Source organism: Saccostrea echinata, unplaced genomic scaffold (genome assembly GCF_033153115.1).
Source record: "Saccostrea echinata isolate AGI-Se365-2 ecotype Australia unplaced genomic scaffold, CSIRO_AGI_Sech_v1 ptg000015l, whole genome shotgun sequence".
Lineage (NCBI taxonomy): Eukaryota > Metazoa > Mollusca > Bivalvia > Ostreida > Ostreidae > Saccostrea > Saccostrea echinata.
The window spans coordinates 1,520,382-1,547,098 of NW_026889764.1; the positions used below are offsets into that span (position 1 = coordinate 1,520,382).

A 26,717-nucleotide genomic window follows, 5' to 3' on the forward strand; every position below is an offset into this window, starting at 1 on the left:
TTGCGTGTTACTTTCGTGCAAGCGTCGGTCCGGCATGTGCCCGAACAAGAGAGAACAAATACTTTTAGAATAATAATTAAGGTAGCTTTTATAACTATGAACAGCTGAATAGACTGTAGTAAGTATAGATATTATTTTATTTGTGCACACTTAATACTTTAAACTTATTTTGCTGCACTAGGAGAATATGATTTGCAGAAAACAGGGCACCTTATATCATCAATAATTCATATATGAATATGGTACATTTTGAAAGAAATAAATGATTTGAATGCAGTGGAAAATTGAGTTATATGAAATAAAAGATTAAAAGCTTGTTTATTAAATATTGTAGTTATTACTAGATTAGAATATTCTAATCACAGGTCTGTGTGTTTTGGATCAGGAACTATATTATCTAGAGAAAAAAATAAGTTGCACAGGTTAGGGCAGCCTCTACACATTATATTTCAATTTTAATACAAAAAATTAGTCCTTTAGAAAATTAATTAAAAGATCATTGGAATTTTGACCATGCCAAGTCTGAATAGTTTGTATTTTAATATAACTGTAAACAATAATACTGAATGCTGTGACTGAACCTGTTAGTGTTGCTAAAATAAAAGAAAACAGTAGAATATGCAGTATACCCCTTTAGATCAGTATTTAAATATTGATAGGCCTCGGTTCTCATCTGTTTAAAATTAATCTATTTAAATATTTTTGAACAAAATATATACATATTGTAATTAGAATGGCTGAGATTTTAAAGGTGCTTGGACACAGATTTGAAGTTAATATGTTCTCAAATTTTCTGTATAATTTCATGACTTGTATGTTGCTATATCATTTCATACTAAAATATAATAAAAATCTTATTTCATCTCGAAGGTTTTAAAACTTCGAATTTCTGGACGTGTTGGATTGACACATCCTTGCGCTTTCACATATTTTAATTTTATTCTTAATACTGAAGAAAAGTGGCAATTTTGTTGTGTATTAATGAAAAATATTAAAACGATAACCCAGAAAATTCAGAGTAGAAATGTTCGAAAGCAAAACCCACTCACAGTATTGTAATTCCGTGCTCAGTGGTGTGTGCAGAGTTTAACAATTGAACACACCCGGTGAATTGTAAACATTAACAATAAAAGAGCTCGTGCCCTGTTTACAAAAACAGTTTAATATGTTTCACGGGTGTGTTCAATTTGTTAAACTATGTACACATCACAGAGCACGGACTGACAATACTGGTGAGCTGGTTTTGATTTCGAACATTTCTACTCTGAATTTCCTGGATTATAGATGCAATATTTTTCATTAATACATAACAAAATCGCTTCTTTTCTTGAATAATATTAGGGATAAAATTAAAATTTGTTTAAGTGCAAAGATGTGTTAATCAAACGCGTCCCGGAATTCGTAGTTCCAATAATTTCCAAATAAAATAAGTTTTTAATTATATTTTCGTATGAAATGCTATAGCAATATACAAGTCGTGATATTATACAGAAAATTTAAGATAATATTAAGTTCAAATCTGTGTCTAAGCACCTTTAATGTGAAATATGAAGTCAAGTTCAAAAGTCCATTGAAATAATACAAATTTGGAGCAGAGCAGACAGTGACCTCTAAAAATGTCAAAGGTGGGATCAGGTGCCATGAAGGAGTAATCATCCCCTGTCAACTGGTCACACCCATCTTGTGCTCCTTGTTATGATCAGGCAGACAGAAAAATCCTTAGACAATTTAGTGTGAAAATAATGGTTGAACAATTTGTACTATGAAAAACATCACTCAACATTCAGTTTAATGATAGATTGTATTTGCTGACGAGTCATTGTATCAACCATAGAATTTGTGAAATGTTAACTTTAAACAAGACTGTTACATCAACTTATTTTTCAATAGCTTGCCTCATTTTAGAAATTGTTCATATGTAGAACATGCTCTTGTGTATCAGATCAACTTGGAGACTTAAACTTCATATGCAGGTGATAATGGTATTAAAAAAAGGAAGTTGAGGATAGAAAAGTTGAAGTCATTACATTTAGCAAGTTATAACCCTGCAGGTTTAATGAAAGCATTTTTTTCTTATTCACAGTGTAGCAAACTAAACAGGGGCAGATAACTCTCACTGGTTTATTCTTGCACAGAACAGCTTGTTTGAATTTTGTAGTTATTTTTAGTGCAACTTTGCTCTCCCAAAATCTAAATTGAGTTGCCCTTTAAGGCTTTAGACACAGATTATTCTAACTAAATACTTTTTACATTCACCACTGGACCAATTTCAACTGAATTAGGCACAAAATGTCCTTGGTGAAGGAAATCAAAGCTTATAGTCCTGATCCTTTCTTGATTAGTAATTTCCCATACAATATCTGTTCTCATAAGTATAATAATCTAATCAGGCAATTTCATGACACAATGTTGAGTTTTGAATTTTTTGCTCTGTAGAGAACAAATCAAGATGCCAGGGATTAAAAGAAGAAGTTCCCAAGCGCCGGTCACAGATAAACCTCCAAAACTAAAGAAGCAAAGCACAAGCACTACCGTACAAAATGCTAAAGGGAAAATGGAGAAGAAAAAGAAGAATACAACTGAAGTAGATTCATTAGACTTGCCACCAACACTAGAGAAAATATCCTGTACAGACTCACCTAGGAAGAAGGCCTCGCCGGGAAAAAAGTCACCAGAAAAGAAGTATAAAATGCCCAGATTTCCAACATTAAAACCTACTGAACCAGCATCAGATGATGTTGATTTCTCGTTTTCTGTCCCTTCTTTTTATTCTAAATCTTCACCTTCAACCAATTTTACTAAACTGAAAAAGGATCCCACCATAAAATTAAGTGAAAAAGAAACCAGTAAATCAGAGAGTGAGAAGGAAATACCTCAGGCTCTGGCTTCAGAGGTGACAGAAATTCTCCCTCCAACACTTGAAATTGAGGTAGACCCAAGCTGCACAAGAGCTTCAGAGATAGAAAAGAAAATGCAGAAACTCCCATCTGGTTCAATTGTTGGAAAAATAACAAATTTGGAATTTGATGATTTAATTTTGCCATCTGATGCTTCAAATGTAATTTATGAATTTTCTGATGAAAGCTCTTCTCAAACATATGGGGCTTCCAAAATCACGACTGGGAGTCTACAGCCAAGAGCTTCTGCGTTTGAAGTTGCTGAATATTTAACTTCATTAGACACACCAGATAATGATGAAAAGACTGACCCGCCATTAACAAGAATTGAAGAGGGTCCAGAGGAACATGCTGAGAATGAAAAAAGTGATGCAATTCAAGAAACTGATGAAAGTGTAGATAAAGACAATGAAGAAGAAAAGTCAGAAAATCAAACAGAAAGCAAACCAGAGTCTAGCACAAATGGAGGCTCATCACCAATGAAAACTCCTAGAAAAGTCCCAGGAGGACTGAGGGAAATAGTCTTCTCTTTTGATACGACAGGATCTATGTATAGCTACATGGAGGAGGCAGGGGAGAGAATTCGGGATCTAGTCAATCGATTACAGACAGACATGCCAGGCATACGTCTCGCTTTTATGGCACATGGTGACTATTATGACCTAAGTCATGACAGGTATCTTATCAAATGGATAGACTTTGGTGCCAGTATTGAAGAAGTGGTGAAATTCTTTGAGAACTTATCCATCACGCATGGTGGGGATGATGATGAGTGTTATGAACTAGTTTTAAGGAAGACTCATGAGGCATTGTCATGGACACCAGGAAGTCAAAGAAGTCTGGTGGTCATAGGAGATTCTGATCCCCATGAACCGGGCTATAAATATGAGCAGTTTGTCAATGACATTGACTGGAGGAAGGAGGCAGCCCTTCTGAAGGAAATGGTACATGTCATGAATTAGATCAGGATAATTTTTAACTTTATGAAGTTTTGATTTTGGTTATCAGATATTTTTGCATTATCTTGACAAAATTTGGTTTTAATCCGTTCTGAATTCACAGATTCCTACACATCTTAATGAATGGATTTATTTATTATGATACTTTATTTACTAAGATAGTAAATCCTCGAGTGGGACATTAAACAACATACAATCAATCAATCTTTAAGAATAATAGTTTATGATATAGAGATAATATAGATTATCGTTATTCTTGGTTTTGTTCTACAGACAGTGGAAGTTATTTTGCAGGAAAAAAATTAATTCACTGAGTAGAGAATCTTTGTTCATTAAATTTTATAATTTGTACAAAGTTATTTATAAGGAGCAGAAAATTTAAAAGTGACTTAATATCCCTTTTGTATTGTAGGGGGTGAGGATATATGGTCTACAGGTAGGATACAGGTCTGACTTCTACAAACAGATCTCAAAAATAACAGGAGGTGCTCATCTGCGTATAGACAATGCCAGTTTTACATACGACACTCTTATGTCCATATGTTTACGAGAAGGCAGCTTAAAGTTACTAAAGGTATCACACTACTTATTTCAGTGTACGATACAACTTACACTGGATCTTTAGAATAAAATAAACTATGCACATGATATATAATGCCTCAGTAATGGAGAGGAGTTAAGTAGAGCTTGTTTTATGGTCTGAAACATTCCAAAGGCTGATTTATATAGATGTATACTAAAAATGTAGAAATTTTCTGAAAGTAATTTTCCTACATTTGTTAACCAACCCTTCTTCAATGAGATTATTATTGTGAGGAAAAACAGATTTATCACATTTAGTGTCTTGTATTGTATTTTGATTTCAGGAACAATTTAAGTAATTTGTTAATTCTGTGATTTTTCTCTGATAAAAAAATATTAAATGATAACAGAAAAATGCTGGATAAGAGTAATATATCTTTATATATTTAGTTGGAGTATGTTTGAAAAACATTTTAGTAAAATGATAAGGAAAGGTGACAGGAATCAGTTGACTTTTGACTAAGGAATCATTAGGAGTATTTGAATTGAAAGATGCATGGGTGTTGTTCTGAAGTGGTAAACCATGTAAATAATACAATCAGAAAGTTACATGTTTTAAGTTTGTAATGTAAAAGTGAATAATTTAATTTCATTGATTTTTGCAGAGTTACGAAAATGAAGTACGGAAAGCTAAGAAGAATTCAGAGGGGGGAGGTGTGTTAGATTTAGAACTTGAAAGGTTATTTAGTTCACTTAAAAGTGTAGAGGACAACAAATCAACTAAAACAATGCTCAAGGAACAAAAACTAGCCCAAAAAGAGGAAAAGAAGGCAAAAAGAGCTCTAGAGTTGGAGGCTAAACTAGAAAAGGGTGATGATGGGCCACCTGCAAAAAAAACAAAGACTGACAAGAAATCCCCCCTCAAAATTTCTAACAAGTTAAAGAATTCTCCATCTGCTAAAATTTTGTCCAAAGCAAAGAAAACTCTAGCTAAGACTTCACCTTTAAACAAAGGGACAAAGATGAAAAAGGATGAAAAGGTGCCAGGAAAGGAAGATGGTATGAAAAGAGAACTTTTGAAATCCAAGTCAAAAGAGAAAGTGAAAGTGAAAAAGCCAGCCGAAAAGGATACTAACCCCTCTAAGACCTCACCAAAGACTGCTAAGAAAACTGTGAAAGCAGAAAGTGATAAAAGTGTAAAGAAAATGCAGAAGGATGGAGAGAAGAAAAAGTCTGGTAGACCTTCAAAAAATCCAACCAAAACACAGAAAAATAGTGAGAAGAAAAAAGCTGGCAGACCAGCTGGCAAGCCAACACCCACTAAAGAGACAAAACCAGAAACCAAAGAAAAAGCTAACAGAGTAAAAGAAGAGAAAGTGATAAAAATCAAAGCTAAAGGACAACAAGACAAAAAAAAGAAGCCAGTGCAATCCCCCAAAACACTGAAATCTTCACCAGCAGCTAAAAAATCATCAGGGAAAATCAACAAAACCAAGGTACCACCAAAAGTGAACAGCAAAAAGGCAGATCTCATTAAAAAAGCAGTAAAAGACACTCAAAAGACCGAGAAAAAAGTCGCCAAGAAACAGGAAAAAGAGACAAAGGTGTCAAAGAAAACTGAGAAATCCAAAACTCCAGAGAAAACCAAAGTGAAAAGTGAGAGGAAAGAAAGTCCGAAGAAGGTGACACCGAAGACACAGAAAGCATCACCAAAGGTTTGTATTCCCTCAAAATACATTTTTCATAATAATTTTAGGAATTTAAGACAAAATTACAGATGATACGTACAGAGTCCAGGGTAAGTCACTGGAAATAACTATCATTGTAAAGGTAAAGTTTAAATGTTACAAATGAGTAATGAAAGCTTTTAGTGAACCATGTTACAATATTTTATTTGCTGCCACAATTTATGGCACATTTGTTTGTACCCTGCCATGAATATGGCCAAGATACATGTATATGTTTGTCATGTCTGTCTTCAGTCTGCCTGTCCAGTACTGTCCTGTAACCTTGACCTCAATATTCCTCATTTACCCTAATCTTAAACAAAGAGCAAGGTACAATTCTTTTCATGTTGCATTACTTTTGCAACTCTGGGCAGGGCATTCATGTAGTATGGACATATTTCTAGTTTAATTTTCAAATATACCACTAAGGTAGGGCTTGAGATTGAGATACATCTGTACTGTAGTTGAAATTTATTTACAGTATGAACAGTAGTTTCCAGAAATTCATTTGAAAAACAAAGTATTACGGTAAACTTGACCAGAGTATAATTTCTTCTATTCTGTTTTGTAGGTTTCCAAACCTGTAAAGAAGTTACCACGGGAGTCTGCACCTGTAACAAAATTTGTAATGGGACCACTTAGTGTGTTGTCTTGGGACAACTGGCTGCCGTTGATCAGCCACACCAAACCTGATGTGAAGAGTGAAGACTGGAAAAAGAAGTCCAGCATATGTCCAGGGTTCTGTAATGATAAAGTATACAGTAATGAAACTTCACAGGCTGTTTATGAAATCGCTGTGTCCCCGCCAGAAAGCACCAAGCGGTACCCAGTTTTTTACGCCATTGATGCATTATGGAGCTGTTTCTCTTCCCCCCATGTGAAAAAGGAAGTAGAACGAGTAATAAAGGCCAAGGGATCTATCAGTGTACGTAAGGGGTCATTGGGTAAACCCAATGATGTCGTGTTCCAGAAAGCTGTGGATTTTATGAAGATGAACTTTGATTATGCATGGGATGGACGAAGTGAGGATGTGAAGAAAGATGGATTCATTATAGCTAAAGCAAAATAGTATTGGCCAGGCTTTAAGTGAAGTACATTTTGTCTTTAGTCTGTTATTGACAATCTGTTGAATGATGGTATGACTGCTGTAGTTGAGAATTATTTTAAACAAAAACAAGTGCACCAAGCTCTGTCTGGATTTGAAGTTTTGATGAATTGTAAAATCAAGTGTGTGCAACTAAGTGTATTTATTTGGTAATTTTGTCATGATAGATCAGTGGGAGTAGTAATCCTCAGGCTTATGCAGCTTATACAGGTAGAAATACAGGTAAGATGAGACCTAGAATGAGAACCAATATAAGACATTGGAAGTCTAGAGAGAACATTGATGCTTAATGTGGCAATAAAAACATGCATAGGAAACACCTTAAAACCCTAATTTAATTTATTTTTGTTAATGCATATCAAGTATGTACATGTTTATGTATATACTTGTATTTGTTGGGCTTATTTCATCATTTCCTTTAGTTATCTCAAAAGTTAATTTACATTGATCAATACCATTTTATAAGCATCAGTTTTATTCAGTATTTAACACAGGATTTTATTTTGATTTGTTGATTTTTTTCATTGTTATGAGTTAGCACATGATATAAAGAATGTGTTCTGTTGAATACCCATGTTGACTTGAGAGACATTATATCATTGTTTTTGTTTCTGATTGACAGCAAAATTGATACATTTTTCTAAGCGTTCTTTGTAAATGTTGAATTTGAAAGAGATTTTCTCATTTAAAATGAATTATGCACTATTTTTACTCTGACAAGTAGATGAATTTTTGTTTTGGATTTCTTCCTGAAGTACAGATGTACAGTTTTATTTTGAGTTTGGGCAGTATTTAGTTTTATAGAGGGTCATTCAAACAATGTGTAGACAATTTCACACTTCATATATTATTTTTACAAGATTTAAGATAAATACATTTTCAAATGTAAAAACAATTAGTGTACATAATTTGGCGTATTCAAAATTCAGTGCAATCACTGGGTATGGAGTTGTTGGCGAAATCATGAATTAGCGCTATACATGTCCATGCCGAATATTGTATTTATAAATTATTTTTTTAAATTAGCGGTATTCATGAATTAGCGCAGCGTTGTCTGCGCCAAAGCCACTAAAATATGAAGCCCGCTTTTTTTAAAATACACATACAGTATTTTTGTGAAGTTTCGTTCCATATGATTAAATGAATCTTGTGCTCCTTAATTTTAAAATCAACATATTTTGTCACCACTGAGCACTCTCTCAACAACATTTTAATCATGGAAACATCAAAAACAATGTCATGAAAGTTCCTCAAAATTACTCTCCCTTGTCATTTCTCATATGGTCTGTAGCACAGTATATACTCATTAACACTGGCACTTAGTTTGCTAACAATTGTTTGAGTAGCATAAGTTAGTTTGTTGGTGTTTCAAATTTTTTACCTGTAAATCGGCTTTCACACATTCCGATACAGTGAAATGCACATCACTTTCCAGATTCAAAGTTTCTATCACTCAAAAATTGTCCTTGCCATTTATATATACAAATGAACAGTACATTTGTGATATATTTTCTAGTTCCTCTAGCATTTTCAGAGTTTGTGGAAAATAAAATTATATCACCTTTCCCTGCTTCATGATGTCCTTCACTCTTGTCTTATTTTACTTTTTTTCAAGAGGACTCCCTGTCTTCTGAAATTGATTTCTTTTGAACAAAGCAATGTCTGGCATTAGAATTTGGCATCTGAAATTATATACCAATACCAAATTTTAAGGTTTAAACTTTATTTAGTCTAAGTGCCATTTATTAGAGATATGACTATTGGATATTGTACAGTGTATTGTTTGTATTGGTTACTCCATTTTGACTGTGCTCATGACATTAAATAAAAAAGCTATAACAAAAGTCTACATATTTTTTGAATGACCCTCGTACATAGTCTTTTTACACAGAAGACTGTTCTTGTAAGTTAACATGATTTTAGCCTGTAGTATTTAGTTCCTTTTATCACATGTAAACTCTCAACCAGTTACATCTTAGATATCTTCAAGAGAAAAATTTTAAAATATTGTGATTTCTGACATGTTGAATTTTACATCTGTGTTGTTAAATTGCTGTTGGATACTTGCAGAACATTATTAGGGGGCAATAAGTGAATTATACGAGATGTGCTGTATGAATTCATTATTGAATGGTGTTTTATTGTATTTATAAAAATGTCCTATTGTGTATCAGTCAACTTTATATTCATCTAATCATGATTCTCATGTATTTATGTCACTCATAAAACCAAGGAAATTATGAAACTGTGGAGTGTTTTAAATCTTGTTTGTTCATAAATTTTGTTTCAGATCAAATATAGTTTTTTTTTATGTGTGTTGCTTGGTGTTCAAATGAATCATTTAGTTTATGAATCGCCTTAAATTGATGGCATCATTTGATATTCAAAGGACAAGTTGAACACTGTGTTTTGTTTTTGTGTACTATATATTTCATGGATTTATGAATGATTGCTATGTGAAGACAAATGTTTTTTTATTATAACTAAATTTTATGTAACATCCTGTATGTAGTTTCCCAGAGAGTATCCATGATATATGGAATAAATGAATAATTTTATTTTACACTATTGTGTTTTTATTTTTATGTGGTTTTTTTTTTTTTTTTTTTGGGGGGGGGGGGGGTAGTGTACAAAAAGTTGCCCAAAAAACGAGGTGGTAGTGTAAAAAATCTTCAGCAATAAGGACAAACATGGATAAAGCAAAGTTTTAGGTCACTTGAGTCACTCGTACAGCAAAACATACATGTGCATTGAATATAAGATAGATGTGATAAATAGAATTTACCATTCTAATTCACAGCTTATATTAGCCTTACTGCTTTGTAAGGCTCCTATAACTTCTAACACATTTCTTCATTCTCCCATATATCTGCAATTACCATGATTATCCATTCTTTTTTTCTACTGATTTTGAAAGAAATGGGAAAATGAAAAATCACAAAACAGTACCTTATATTATAAATAGTCTTAGAAGTTTGCCATTAATCCCCATGGTCAATAAATATATTGCCTAATTCCACAGTAGTTACCAACTTAAGCCATCATTGCCGAATATGGACGTTTCTCACAGGGGATATGAAGCTATATCTGATTCAATGTAAAGAAAACCTAGATCAAGAGTAATTTGCATTTGTATATTTTTTAGGTCACCTGAGTCACTCAGGTGACCTATTGCTATCTCTTTTCGTCCCTCGTCACACATCGTGTGTTAACATTTGTACATTTTCAGCTTCTTCTCTGATAGGGCTGAACCAATTTCAACCAATTTTGGCATATAGCATCTATGGCTGAAGGGGAACAAAAATTGTGCAATTCATGACCCCTGCCCCCTGGGGCCTGAGGGGATGGGCTAAAACCATCAAAATTAATGCAATCTTTAAAAATCTTTTTCTTTACTCCTGGACATCAAGCAGTCAAACTGTTAGCATGGTTGTAATTAGCATTGAGCCCTCTACCTAAATTGTGAAATTCATGGCCCCAGGGTCAGGGGCTCTGGTGCTAGGGTGGGGCTCTGTTGGGTATATAGTGAAAATGTATTAAATTCTTTTAAAATTTTCTCGATCCTCTGCTCCTGGGTATTAAGCTGATAAACGAAATGCATAGTTATGATGGGCAAAAGTTCCTTTTCCAAAATTGTGAATTTCGTGGCCCCAGGGTCAGGGGTTCTGGTGTTAGGGCGGGGCTCTATTGATTATTTAGTGAAAATGCATTAATTCTTTGAAAATTATTATGCCTGGGGTAAACAAAGAAACCCTTCCTGAGCATTTGAACGATTTATTTGATAGAACAAAAACTGATCTTTCAGAGGAACAGGCGACAAAAGTGAAAAGTATTCTTATCAAGTTCAGTCAATTTTTTTTTTCAAAGAGCAAAGACGACTTTGGAAGAACGTCATTGATAATTAAAGCACCGTATTAATACAGAAGGAGAAAAACCAACCAAGCAACCTCCCAAAAGGTTACCTCATCATTCTGCGGAATTCGTTGATCAAGAGGTGAAAAACATGATTGCTAAAGACATCAATTCATATGAACTATTTTCTACTGGTTTGTCTCTCTAACATCTACCCTGGCGTCTGGAACATCATTTGACTTTATAGCCTGGGGCGTCCACTTCGGCCTATCTAATGTTTCTCTCAGTTTTTCGAATTCTCTCTTTGCATCAATTGCACTGAGATCAGCGTACAGCTCAGCTTCTATATTCTGCATACTCATTCAATTATCACAAGAACTATTCTAATTTTAAGTATTCCCTGTTTAACACTCTATGAATTAGAACTACAAGGAAATATCGGTTGCTTTCGTGTGAGTCTGTGTGAAACCATATCCATTCCTCCCAGAAATGGTCAAGTGTTGGACCTACCAAAACTACCACAGATACATTGTTGATTGAACCCTATGCTAAGTTTCAGGATAGTGGAAGAGCCTTGGTAGCTATATCTCTTGTCAATTCATCTGAGAATGTGACCGTTAGACGGATGAACATATCTAGTCAGTCCCAGACAATCTTCAAGAATACAGTGATAGGCTTGACATCCCCGATAAGAGAAATAACTATGCCTGAAAAGGAAGGTATTGTTAATAATATAGATGCCAGAAGGGAATAACTCAGAGAAGAAAAAGAAAAATTACGATCTACTCCGCAGACTACCAAGTCTTCAGTGGTACCAGATTCCGGAGTATATTTTATGTATAAAAACCCAGACAACAGTTTAGATGAATTAGATTATAGAACACCAAGTAACCCCAGGCTATGCAGTTGGACACATGAACTATCCAGAGCCTGGTTGTACACTGTACAAAGATAAACAGACCGCAGATCGACCTTTACTGAAGGATACAGAAAATAAGCTGCCGCATTTTGGTACAACACGTACAATAAGACAACCAGTTCTTACCGAGACACGTTTGACAACAAGCTCTACCTAGAACACTAGGTGTGCTTCATCAGCTTCCTCCACAGTTACTTGGTCAAACAACCAGAATCCAGTGCAGGTCTAAAACTCAAAGCTGCAAAACGGAAGGAAGTTTTGTTTCTTGGGTATAAGGTGTCTGGTGAAAGAGTTCAAACAGATCCCCAGAAAGTAGCTGTTGTGGAAAAGTGGCCGGTGCCAATTGATGTAAGTGAGGTACGATCTTTTATAGGCCTGTGCAGCTATTACCGAAGATTTATAGATGGATTTTCTAGCATTGCAAAACCTTTATTTCGACTTCCATAAAAAGGAAGGGGGTACAAGTGGAGGTCTGATTGTCAAAATGTCTTCGATAAACTGAAAAAGTGTTTGACAAATGCTTCGATATCGGTACATCCAAACTTCTCATTGCCCTTTATATACTTGATACGGATGCAAGTCAAGTGGGACTTGGCGCAGCGGTCTCAGGATATAGACAGCAAGACTAGAGTTACATGTATATTGTATGCATTAAGTAGAACACTATCCAAGAGTGAACGGAAATACTGTGTCACCAGAAAGGAATTGTTAGCTCTTGTATTTGCATGCAACATTTCCGACATTATCTCTATGATCAAAAAGTCATATAGTGCGCATTGATCATAGTGCCCTAAAATGGTTAATGAGTTTTAAAGTTCCTCAGGGACAAGTAGCCAGATGGATTGAAGTACTTAGTACATATATGACCTATAGAAATCACTCACAGACCCGGTGCCAAACACAGTAATGCTGACAGTTCGAGTAGATACCATGTCCGACAGTCGTCAGTGTGGATGTAAAGAAGAGATCGACAAGGCAGCAAATGTACAGATAGTAACCTCAGACTCTGTTCCTAATGAAAATTTTCCTGTACAAAGTCTTCAAGAGAATGATTCCGATTTGAAGAAAGTCAGGGGATGGGTGGAACAGAAAGAACGCCCAGAATATGTCCAGATTAAAAATGAAAGCTACTTTATTAAGTCACTTTGGTCACAATATAAATTCCTTGAAGTAAAGGATGATTTACTCTGTAGAAAGTGGGAAGGTGATCGTAAGATTATTTACCAGGTATTGATACCTTTATCTGAAAGAAAAGAGATATATTCAGAGAATGTCACGATGCTAAAACTTCAGGACACTTATAGGTGTTGCAAAGACTCTAGCTAGAGTAAGAGAAAGGTTTTACTGGCCAGTCCGAATTTATGTAACAGGATGTCCTCAATGCCGTAAAAGAAAAGTCCGCTCTTGTGGAAAGGCACATATGCAGATTGACCAAGCTGATTATCCTATGGAACGTGTAGCCATGCAGTGACATAATGGGGCCCCTTCCAGAGACTGAAACTGGCAACAAGTATATTATCGTAATATCTGATTATTTTACCAAGTGGACAGAGGCATATCCTCTGAAAAATATGGAATCACAAACCCGGTGGCAGAAGTTCTATTAGAACAATTTTTCTGTAATATGGTGTACCAGACCAAGGCAGGCAGTATGAGAGTCGGCTCTCCAAAGATATGTGTGATCTACTTGGTATCAGAAAGACTCGAACAACAGCTTTCCACCCAAAGTCAGACGGCACGGTGGAAAGGTTTAACAAAACTTTAGCCACTATGTTGAGCGCATATATCTCTGACTAACAGCAAGACTGGGATAAGAAATTACCATATGATCTTATGGCCCACCGATCCTCTCTGCATGAAAGCACGGGTTATACTCCGAATATGTTAATGATGGGAAGAGAGACAGCTACCCCAATTGATATCATGTATGGACTTCCAAACAGATTAAAGCCTACCAATGTACATGATTGGGTATGGGAACTACGAAAAACCTTGGAAGAAGCTCATGCTAACACACGCAAATCACAGAGCAATCTGTATGTTACGCCAAAAGAGATACCACGATCAGAATGTGGTGAAAAAGAATTTTGAAGAAGGTGATAAAGTGTTAGTATATTTCCCACAGAGAGGGATAGGGAAATCGGCTAAACTTATGAGTTTCTGGTATGGTCCTTACCTCATTGTAAAACAACATTCTGATGTAACTTTCAAAATAAAAAAGGAAAACGAAATAAAAACACTTATTGTACATGTAGTTAGGTTAAGACCTTATGGGACTCATGTCCTTAGAGAGGAAATTGAGAATATAGTTTCAAAGGTTCAAGATCAGGGTACTGGTGTTGAAATTGACCGTGACGAATCTCAGATGGAATTGTTAGGAAACTCAGAATTGAATGAAATAGAATTAGCTTAAATTACTCAGATCGTAGACAAAGAAGAAGGCCTGCTTGGCATCCTGAATATGAATTTGATTACAGAGTTTAATGTGATTGTATTTATTTCAGATCACATGACAGAATGCCGTTGACCAAAGTTAGACCAAGAAAACCCGGATTTTTGTACTCCATTTGCCTTACTCGTTTACCAACTAAGGACGAGTGGAGTAAACATCTCCTGGATTGTGGTATGGCAGATATCAACGAGAGAAAATTTGAATGTGATCGCTGAGACCAAGCTTTCAGCAAGAAGATTGTGCTAGTGCGGCATATGAAAAGATTACACCCTAGTCAAGAAACGACTGACAAGAATGAAATATCCATTGAACCAACAGGTGAGAAGTCTCCTTCAAGACGGATTGATGATGAAGAAGATTGGCAGGAGGGTCCTGGTGAACTTCTGTTTGAAGAAGTGGACTTAAAAGCTGGGAGGACACACCGAAAGAAGACATCTCCAGTTTTACCAGGGATTAAGCTAAGAAATACTTATATCTCAGAAACCGTGACCAAAGACTTGCCTACAACTGAAGGGGTAGTGAAACCGAGCGATATAGTGTTTTCGATATCCAAAAGGCGCCTTTGGATGCATGATCAGCACTGTTTTTGCTGTAAGAAGAAAGCTAAGAAAGTTGATGCTGAAACGCAAACTGATGCAGCAGTCAAGGCAGGAGAGAGTCATCAGAAAATAATCAGGGTCACTAGAAAATTTCAGAGGGATGGTGAGATATTAGACCGTTTGGAGGAGGACATCTGGAATGATTAACTGTTTGATTTTTGCACTTTTTCACAATGACATACAGATGTTTGTCTGCTCTTAGGGTTTTAAACGGACTTGCATGTTTGTTATGCAGTTGGTAACAGATATAGTTACTTTAAATATATCTTGCAAAAAATAAATAAATAAATAAATAAATAAATAAATAAATACAATAATGTAAATATATATATATATATATATATATATATATATATATATCTATATATATATATATATATATATATATATATATATATATATATATATATATATATATATATATATATATATATATATATATATATATATATATATTATGATTCTAATTGCTTGACGTGCGGGACGCACGATATTAGAGGCGTGCGTTGTGAAACGTAATAGAACACACTCATGAAAATGGAATAACCTGACATCCCTTGGAAATGAACTGTCCCAAGGGTATATAAGTTAGTGAATTGCTGTGAAGTGTGCGGAATGCGGTCAGGAGATGAAAGGTATACGTAAAAGTTGAAGAAGTAAGGCTATAGGGTAGGAATTTGAATTAGCTCTTAACCATGTTTTTTTTCACATTGAAAATAGATATAACGCAACAACTACACAAAAATGAGGTATAGTTTCCATTTCTTAAACTGTACTATCAGTTTATCAGTAGCTCATCGTTTCCAAAGTGGAAATTTTTTTCGCGGTTTTCCGTAACAAAGATTAATAAATGAAACTATAACTATAAGAATCGAAAATAAGCTTCACATAAAAGTGAAAATTTCTAAAATTGAAATTTAGTGTTACAGACGAAGAACAACCGTTTATGTAGAACCTAACAAAGCAGCAAGCTAGTCTATATATAATTATATTATTTGGCGGACAGTTAAAAAAAATGCAGAAACCTAAAAATTAGTTTTAAAATATATTTCTCACTACCTGTATTAATCATGACAAGGAATATTAAAAATGATTACTACGAACACATAATTTTGGTCTACAAAATCTTTAGAAGGGCATATTACTTCTCCGCATTTTTTAAAACTAATTTTTAGGTTTCTGCAATTTTTTAACTGTCCGCCAGATATTTTTTTAACTGTCCGGAGTTTGTTTTTATATTTCCGAATGTTTTAGGTTCGTCACACCAGGGACAAGCGAAGATGTGTAATCAAAGCTGCAAGAAGCCTTGCAATAATGCAGAAACAAAGCCTTTTATTTACACCATATTATCCAAAAAATCATTTCTTTTCAAAGAAGGAACCATGGTTTATATATAGTTCTACCCCCCCCCCCCCTTTTGTTTATAAATCCGCCACTGGGTTGTATTTGAAAATCATGTTAAACATTGATTATGTATACGTTGAAGCACTAGTTGATATTTTGTCCAACCGTGGTATAACAGATATAGATAGTGCGTGCAGTGACAACCAAGATCCCACCCTCAAATGTTTAGTTTTAAGTATTCCGGAAATATATTTCATCACCTTATAAGTTTTGATGTTATGATATTGCACCGGAAGTAGATACCAGAAGCTTCAAAATTTGACATATTTTCATCGAAATTGAAAGAAACAGGGATCAAATTTTCTACGAGTAGTGTTTCTCCCGAAAAATTGAAATTGAAGATAATTTGAAATGTCGAAACTGTGACAATGTAACGCAGACGTAGTTAACTCCCTTAAACATTACCCGCCATATTTCGAATTTATTGTGCATGATTAGACCTGAATCGATCGGTTTTTAGTACGGGATTAAAATGGCAACTGTTTTGGTGAGTAAGATTGATAGTATTAGTTTTACCAAATTATCATTTAATGTTGCTGTCGACTAGGAAAATAATGTAATGCAATGTGAACATTCACAGGCATCTGCATTTTTATCAGTGAATAGCAAATAAAACCTAGAACGAAAAATCCTACCCTCTCTGATTCTCTCTGTATAATAACATAAAGATGATGTATGATTTTTGGTTTGAGGGCTTTATTTGCTCCTAATAAAAATTCAGGTACCTATGGAACATTCCTCAGAATATTGAATACATAGATTGGACATTAAACATGTTGAATTACAGTCATAAGTGTTCATCTTACATTTACTTTAAAAATGTGAACTAAAGAGAAATAATTTTGCATGAAATAAATCACAAAAAAATTTAGTTTACATTGTACTTGAATTTTTTTCAGGAGGACCCGTCTCTAGAGCGGCATTTCAAAGGACACAGGGACACAGTATGCAGTTTGGATTTCAACCCAAACATGAAGCAGCTTGGTAAAATGTCAATCATTCATTTTTCAAAGATGAAATGATATAATCAGTCAGGGGTGAAACTTAAATCCATAATTCTCAAAATGAAGATTACGAATCATAAAATAAATTTTTTATTATGACTAAAGCTCATCATTTTTAAGAAAATGATGAAAAAAGGTCATAAAATTTAGAGTGTTTCTAGAAAATTGCGTTACCTCTCTTTGAAAAATGTTAGATCCACCAACCGAAAAAGGACAGATAACATCGTAAACAAACTTTATTTCACAAATACATATGACTACAATACTGATTATGTTGACAGTGCAGAATTCTCAAGCAAAGATAAGAGTGGAAGAGTTATTTGTCAATTTATTTGTACAAAATAGTAATTTGCTTGTTTTTACTTTTACACGGTGCACTACTTTTTTTTTTATGGTTTTAACTCTTTGTCAAGACTATTCTTCCAGATGGTGTTCTACAGTATATGTTTTTATTGAGCTAAAAGCCATTTTAAAGCGGCGAATTAGTTCTATCAAAATTCAACATTTTACCACTAAAATACCAACTTTTACCTTCCACGTTGATGTTCTAATGCACATGGTTAGCAGTAATTAGTGACCTGGATGAAATGAAACTAGTGTAAACACTCTTCTTTCAGTGGTAAATTAAAAATTTTCTTAATATGTATAGCCAGTCTGGGTAGCAGAACTAAGTTAAAAATGAAAATATGATGAACAATGATAGTAAGTTATATTGACAAAAATGATGAAAATACTTAGTTAGCAAATAAGACGATTATCCATCATTTTTCAGAATGATGGATTTCAGTCTCGACCCTGACTGATAATTATTAATAGTGAGTGCAGTGAGTGGTGCAGAGTGCTACTCTAATTGTGAGCTTTTAAGACTACTGAATATTAATTAATCTAATAGATTTTTTTTCTGCAGTAAACCTTGGTACTCATAATGCACTACAAATATAGACTGTGTTTTTCCACAACTGCCATACTGCTCTCTTGTTCAAACCCTCGAATCAAAAGAATAAAAAAAAGATACTGGAAATTGCAGACAGAAAGATAAATGTTTTTTATTAAAAATATGTCGTTTTTTAAGCAAAGTAATGAAATGCAAGTATGTACGATCATTTGATGTTACAGTCTAGACCTTCCAAATGAATTTTATGGTTTGAAGTGCTAGGCAGATCTAACTTAAAAGTGAATAGGTATATCCAGTAATAAATTATACCCAACTGCACTCGCCCCAGTCCCACCATCAACTATCTTAGACAAAGTTGAGCCATATAATTGGTTTGTAGGATCCTTGTGATATATTGTTAGTTAGCATGTTTTGATTTAATTGTGTTGATTATGGTATGTGAGACTGTCAGAGCTTTAAATTAATGAGCATTAAATTCATCACTGTTATTTTGCCAGTATTAAATTCATCACTGTTATTTTGCCAGTTAGCCACTCTGAACACATATTTGTTAACATTGATGCAAGGTATGTTTTTTCCTGTACATTTATAAACAGACCTATTATTTTCATTTGTTGTCTAGCTTCTGTGTCTATGGACTCCTGTCTTATGGTGTGGAACTTCAAACCTCAGATGAGAGCCTACAGATTTGTGGGACACAAGGTAGATATTTTTTATGAAATGAAAATCAAAATTGTAACTGCTTGTGTCAAGCAATTCATGTCATGAAATGCCAGTTTAATCTTTCAATTAAAGAAAGGACTCTTTCTTAAATTCTTTAAGTAGACCAACACTTTGATTGTGAAGAAAACTAGTTTCTAACTTTTATTCCACCTTTTTTTTTTAAAGGATGCTGTAATGGATGTCAAGTTCTCACCCTCTGGACATTTAGTGGCATCAGCTTCTAGGGACAAAACCGTTCGCTTGTGGATTCCCACTGTGTATGTTTGTTTGCAAGCTTAATATCTACTTCATAAAAATTGTAGTTACTATGGCTGTCTAAGATTAGAATAATCCCCCCCCCCCCAAAAAAAAAATTCCCAGATTATTTAAAAAATGGCAGATCAGATATTTATCCTATAGGGTGCATATCAACTGTGCATCATATTTTGATATGTACATGTGTATTGTTATAGTGGTAAAGTTAAATTAAGTATGATTTAAGCATTATTGATATAATTTTGAAATGGAAAACATATAATTTTTCAGAAAAGGCGAGTCTACTGTATTTAAGGCACATACCGCCACTGTCAGAAGTGTGGACTTTACGTATGATGGACAGACTTTAGTAACAGCATCTGATGACAAAACTATTAAGGTAAAGATAATTACAAATTGACAATTCCCTAAACTAATCTTAATAAACTAGCTTTATATTTTAATATCTGAGTTCTACTATAATCTTTTGATGTTTTTTTTTGTTGTTTTCAGTTGTGGACGTGTCATAGACAAAAATTCCTGTATTCTTTAAACCAACACAGTAACTGGGTCCGAAGTGCTAAGTAAGTAATTACATAGATTTTTAGCTCACCTGACCCAGAGGGGCAAGTGAACTTATGTCATCACTTGGCGTCTGCTGTCTTTGTTGTCTGTCATCTTCTTCTCCGAAATTAAGCAGCAGATATTTCTGAAACTTTATAGTAATAAAGTGGAGCATGTCCTCTACAACTGGTCCACTTTACAGTTTGATCCAATCAAAACTAAAGTCACTGTTACTATTAATAGAAAATAGGGGGTTGATATGCAGTTTTTTGCCTATTACTCGGACATTTAAGCAGATAGACAAAACATTTTAAGTGGTATATGATAAGGATGGCAAGATCTAGCTATATAGCAAAACTCATTAAATTCTGTGGACTTATTTTGGAGTTATGGTCCCTGAAATGGCAAATTCTTATGATTTGGCAGTTTCAGCATGAACATTTTCCAAAATCTTTATCTCTGAAACTACCAGGCAAATTTTTCTGAGACTTTCATGTATTAATGTAAGGCATGTTCTCCATAAAAGTTCCACTTTTCATAAAATATGTTTAAATTTTTTTTTTAAGTTATCTTGAGTTAAATTTGTTATATTTCAATTTTTTGAAATTTGGCACAATTTATTTTCACCTTTCAAAAGTTTTAGCTCCAAGAACCACTGTAACATTTCCAATCAAAATTCTGACTGCATAGAACATTCTAGAGTAAAGGATATTTTGATTTTGATATTTCCAAAGGAGATAATAAATAGAATGTAAAATGTAGGGTTGGGTCAGTTTTCTTGACAGATATCTTTTTAAATGTGCCCAAGATCAGTTAAGCTATAATTTGTGTAGATAATTAGCATGGCATCTTAATGTTCATAAGATTCTAATTTGTTGGCAGTCACCAGGCAGTGTAACCTTAAAGGCAAAGGATGTAAATGGGGACCTCACTTTGGCAAATGAATAAATATAGGAAAATTTATGAACATCGTTAGACTATTTTTCAATGACAACCAATTACAGTTTGGCAAATTAATGTGCAACCATTAATATGAAGAATACAAAAAAATTTTTGAAGAGGGCTTAAATACATGTAGCCCACTGCATGTGTTAATGTATGTGTAATGTATTTTTACAAAGATGAAATATTTTAGTAATTGAAATTAGAAAGCAAGATTTAAGCTATTTCTTTCCTTATGTGTTTTGATGGGTCATGAGAAAGTATCTATAGTAAGAGGTAGAAGGTTTGCCAGTTAGATAAGCTTTGTGCTTTATGGTTATTTTGTTATGTATACATGTACAACAATTATTTCATTAGACTAAGTTCAAAACATATTTTGGATGACAGTATACAAACAGTGTAATTTTAAAAGTTTCAAAGAACTGTTTTGTGTTTGATATTTCAGGTTTTCTCCAGATGGTCGTTTAATCGTATCTGGAAGTGATGATAAAACAGTCAAAATCTGGGACAGAAACAGCAAAGAGTGCATTCACACTTTCTATGAACATGGAGGGTAAGTTCATTCTAGAGATGAACACATTCTATGAACATGGAGGGTAAGTTCATTCTAGAGTTGAACACTTTCTATGAACATGGAGGGTAAGTTCATTCTAGAGATGAGCACATTCTATGAACATGGAGGGTAAGTTCATTCTAGAGTTGAACACTTTCTATGAACATGGAGGGTAAGTCTCATTCTAGAGATGAACACATTCTATGAACATGGAGGGTAAGTTCATTCTAGAGTTGAACACTTTCTATGAACATGGAGGGTAAGTCTCATTCTAGAGATGGATACTTTCTATGAACATAGAAGGTAAGTCTCATTCTAAGAGGTGAACATTGAGGGTAAGGTTAATGCTAGAGATGAACACTTTCTATGAACATGGAGGGTAAGTCTCATTCTAGAGATGAATACTTTCAAAAAGTGTGTCACTATAACATTAAATGCTTTCAGAATGTAGTTTACCAGAAAATTTACTTTTATAAACAAACTTGTTGCAGCATTTACGTGTAAAAATGAATGTTACTCTGTTATATGTTTAGAAATTGAAATTACTGTAAAAATGGTAACTCAGTAGTATAGAATGAAATGTTGTTAAGTGATTTTCAGATGTTGTGTAAATCTGAAATTGCTGTTTATGCAAATTTTGCAGTTTATAGATAATTTTGATATTAAATTTGTGTTTATTTTTAAACTTTAGGTTTGTAAACCAAGTAGAATTTCATCCCAGTGGGACATGCATTGCATCAGCTGGAACAGACAGCACAGTCAAAGTGTGGGATATCAGAATGAACAAACTCTTACAACATTACACAGGTATTACATTCAGAATGAACAAACTCTTACAACATTACACAGGTATTACATTCAGAATGAACAAACTCTTACAACATTACACAGGTAATACATTCAGAATGAACAAACTCTTACAACGTTACACAAGTATTGCATGATATCTTCAAAATGTTTCTTCGTTAAAATCAGGGGCATGATAAAAATGTTAAAATAATATGTTTAAGTTATTAGATGCTATTTTTAGGGTTACTGGTCGAGGGTTTTGGTGGTTTCTTCAGTAACTTATTTAAATTATTTCTACACAATTATGAACATGTAAAACTTCCTGTCTTTGTTTATTTGAGGAAAAGTTATAGGTCTCAACAGTGACATCATTAAAAAAATTGTTTAGATTTTGCATAAGCCTTAACATCTGTGTGGTAGGAATTTTAAATTCTTTGAAATTAATTTGAAATAGGTATTGTTTAATTAACTACTGGTGTATTTTATACTGTTATCATTGTTCTTGTTTTGACTGTTTTTTTAGCACACAGTGCCGCTGTAAACAGCCTCTCGTTCCATGCGAGTGGTAACTACCTGATATCGGGGTCTGATGACTCCACACTGAAGGTGTTTGACCTACTGGAGGGTAGATTGTTCTATACACTACATGGACACCAGGTAATACACACACACACACCTCATATCTTCTCACTGAGCTCTTCATGTGAAATCATAGGGATCTTTGGAACATTAAAAAAATAAGTTTGCATATTCATGTATCAGTTGAATGTTGTCTATGTATGAAATCAATTCAGTAATGGTTTTGTTGTCCATATGAATTAATTTTTATGTATTTCATATGATGATTTTGAAAAGGAAAATGACACTTTCTGAACTTAAAGGCAAAAAAAATCTTTGAAGGTTCATGTACCTGATTCAGTTGTATTTTTTTTAAATGCAGTATTTTGATTTTGTTTCCTAGGGTCCATGCACAGCAGTGGTCTTTTCCAAGTCTGGTGAATATTTCGCATCCGGAGGATCAGATGAGCAAGTAAGGATTTTTCTCCTTGCTACTTTAGTGTTAATATTAAAAGAGATATGGTCTAGGTCAATTTCATATCAGTGAAAATCACATGGAACTTCAACACTGGGCATTGACAGAGTTTGTGTATGTATATGAGAGGTTCTTTTGTTTTGTGTATACATGCAGTTGCTTGCTCATAGAAATTCCAACATTTACAATGTTTCTGTTTTATGTACATATGGTTTTAACATTTTATATTGGTGGTTGAAATTTTGTGTTAGATAATATATGTTTTGTTCTTATCTCATAGGTGCTTGTCTGGAAGACAAATTTTGATCAACTGGATTTTTCTGAAGTTCTCCAGTCTCACAAAAATAAACAAGAGGAGACAACTCCATGTGACCCCAGTGTATCAGATATACCCCCACGAGTTGTCAAAAAACCTGCCAAACCAAAGTCACCAAGAGGGGTCAGTATTTTTCACCATTGTTAAGATGCAAGTTTATAGTTCTTTCTTTTTTTTTTTTTTTTTTATTTGAGGTTATTTTTCACAGAATTTTCAGTTTGTATTTTTGTTTTCACATTTCAGTTCATGCACTTCAACTTTTAACATTTTCCTCAAAAATTAAAAAGCTTGGAATTGACATCCTTAAAAAAATAAATATAATTTAGATTGCATGTTTGACTCAAATAACATGTGTTTAGAGTATCTCTGATGAAAAAAGAAAAAAGTAGAATGTATTTAAAAAAACGTTCAATTTACTGACTTTTAAAATATACTATTAATACTGTAAATTAATACCACAGAAATGTATGAAACATAAATAATTTTTTCCTGTAAATTCCATTTAAAAATTAAGCTCATGTCAGACCACATTAATAAAGTATCTTTCATTATATCATGAAAATGTAATCTGATAAGATGTAGATAGGAAAGAGGAAAAGTCAAAGACCAAAATTATTTTCCAGTATGATGCTAGAACAGAGCTTAAAAACATGGACGATGAATCAGTTCCTGTAACAGATGTAGGACCAGCTATGTTTGCTCCTGAGCAGGTAGTGGGAGTAGAATTAGCAATATATTGAAAAACCGATACTGGACTTATAGTGTATCTTACATATGACTTATGATATTAATTGAATTATTTAATTAGGTTCAAATTTTCCATGCATGTTCTTTGTCTTTTGAATCATAAGTACCGGTGTTAAAGAAGTTTAAAATTTATGAAAAGTACTAACAAGCCAATGTTTAATTATATGCCTGAAAATTTTTCATCTCTTGAAGTGTATGATTTTAAAGTACATGTAATATTTCATTTATAATACATGTACAATTGTATATTTCTTACTACAGTATCTAAAATAAGAATTTACATATATATGTTGTTGTTGAACAGTGTTTTCCATAAGAACCGGCTACTGGTCAAACTGACCACTTCATTTGATGAAAATCCAACTTAGAAATCAAAATTTAAAATGTAACTGTTATAAGGTCCACAGAGATTTATTCATAAACCTCATCCTGTAACCTTTTACAAGTGATCTCAAATCTTTTTCTTTGAAATAAAGGGAAAACACTGGTTGAACTCATGCATACATCTCAGTGAAAGAGTATGTTAAAAGAGTGAATTTATATGTCAGTTAAAGAGCTTATTAAAATACACTTTGATCTACATCATACATTTTCAACTTTATGCATCACTACTAACACACAGTAGCTATAAAGTTGTGGGGGAAAAATCAGTTGCCATGTTAAATTTTCAAAAAAATTATACAGTGTCAAAATAGATAACTGAAGGTTTGGATTTCATTGAAAGAAATTTTGTGTGCATGTCTATATTCATATGCACCAGAAAACAAGTTTTATATGAAATACACTTATATTTTCTCAGCAGAATGGTGTAAGTTTTGACATTGATGTGAATTCTGAACCTGAGCCAACAATACGCACCACGAAAGACCGCCCAGCCACCACCCAGCAGCTGGAACCACAGGCTCTACCTCCGCAGCTCGCCAAAACCCTAGAGCAAATTGTAGGACAGCTAGATGTACTTACTCAGGTAAAATAAAACACAGAGTTACAGGCACAGCAATACAATGAAGATGTGACCTATACATGATCTTTTTCCTATAGGGAAAAAGAGGGACAGGCACAGGTCAGAGGTTCAAAGGTCATCTGTTATACCCAACTTAAATCTTGTTCAGCCAATACCCCTTTAAGAATCCTCTAATTAGTAGTCAACAGACTTTATACACATTTTTTTTAATCCATTTTCATTTTCAGGTCAGGGACAGTAGTTGATGTGTTAACATCCTCATCAAATTGTCAATTGCTCTGTAGTCAATAAACTTCATACACAAGTTGGCTGAAAAAAGTAGATAATTAATCCTTATTTATATGCTGGGTTGAGGGAACATATACTGATACATACATGTATACTTGTATGTATTACAAAAATTTTAATCTTCTCACTCATGAGATTGTTACCAAAGACAGGCTCATTGCCAGCAACATTTTATAAGATCTGAGAAATGGTCCGTTTTTTTCTCTTTTGGGGGTGGGGGTGGGTGGATGGGAGTAGATTTTGTTATATACATGTATGAATTTTTTTTTTTTTTACTTAATATACTATGTAATTTTTTTCATCACAATTCACACACTTTAAAATTCAGAATTACAGAAGTTACCCTGATGGTACACTGATTTACAATGCTTATTGTTTTATTTTTCAAAATGAATGATTGATAGGAGGGAATAAAAATATGAATGCTTAGTTAAGTCATTAAGAGAGAAACTTTATGTGAAATAGTCGGTGATTTTTATTTTTTGTGATTATTTAATGTTGTATTTTACAGACTGTTTCGTTGTTGGAGCAGAGACTAACAATGACAGAGAACAAATTACGGGAATGCATAGACAATCAGCAAAGATTAACACTACAGATTCGTCCAATGGATTGATCTGTTTTGATCATCATTCCTTTAGATATTTAACTGGGAAAAAAAACCTGTGAGTGGAAGGAACATTTCTGAGAGGCATTTACAAGATGAACAATTCTGACAAAGTAGGTTTACAGATCAGTGCTTTGTGACAGTCCATAATTCATTTGATTTCCCAGTGCAGCTTCAGAAAGGAAAGGTGCCATGCAGCTAACAGTCAGAAACAAAAAGAACACCTGGCAGTGTTAAAGACCATTTTGGCCTGCTGAATAAACTTCCTTTCAAATTTTAAAATATTTTACTGTTTGATTTTATTTGTGTAGATTAAGGATTATATTAGCTGTTTGCTGTAACTCACCCTCTTCGCCTATTTATAGAATGGTTTGAAAGTTAATTCTTTTAAAGAAATTATTTAACAAACTTCAGCTAAAAAAAAAAAGTAGAAATATTTTGTTCAGAAAAATGGCAATGAAAATCTCTGAGTCAAGATGCAAATCTGTTGTTAAGGGAGAACACAGAATGTTCCTTGCATTATATTCATTTTAGAAAGGAATCCGTCCATGTCTGAATCTCTTATTTTTAATCAAGATTTGTTCTTCAAAGCATGTGGTCTAATATCTTTATTTTTAGCTTT

General features: G+C 33.7%; 1 protein-coding gene across 1 annotated transcript; it reads left to right on the forward strand.

The window, feature by feature from the left end:
* On the forward strand, positions 1–26,717 carry LOC133187372 (uncharacterized). Its single transcript, XM_061322720.1, is given in 19 exon segments — positions 1–118; positions 2,437–3,841; positions 4,269–4,430; positions 5,044–6,093; positions 6,677–7,173; positions 16,875–16,923; positions 17,336–17,420; positions 18,958–19,037; positions 19,224–19,315; positions 19,584–19,692; positions 19,806–19,876; positions 21,244–21,351; positions 22,043–22,158; positions 22,664–22,797; positions 23,102–23,170; positions 23,454–23,612; positions 24,113–24,199; positions 25,036–25,203; positions 26,000–26,717. Coding segments are annotated over 18 exon segments (4,533 nt in total). The 5' UTR covers positions 1–118; positions 2,437–2,449; the 3' UTR covers positions 26,105–26,717.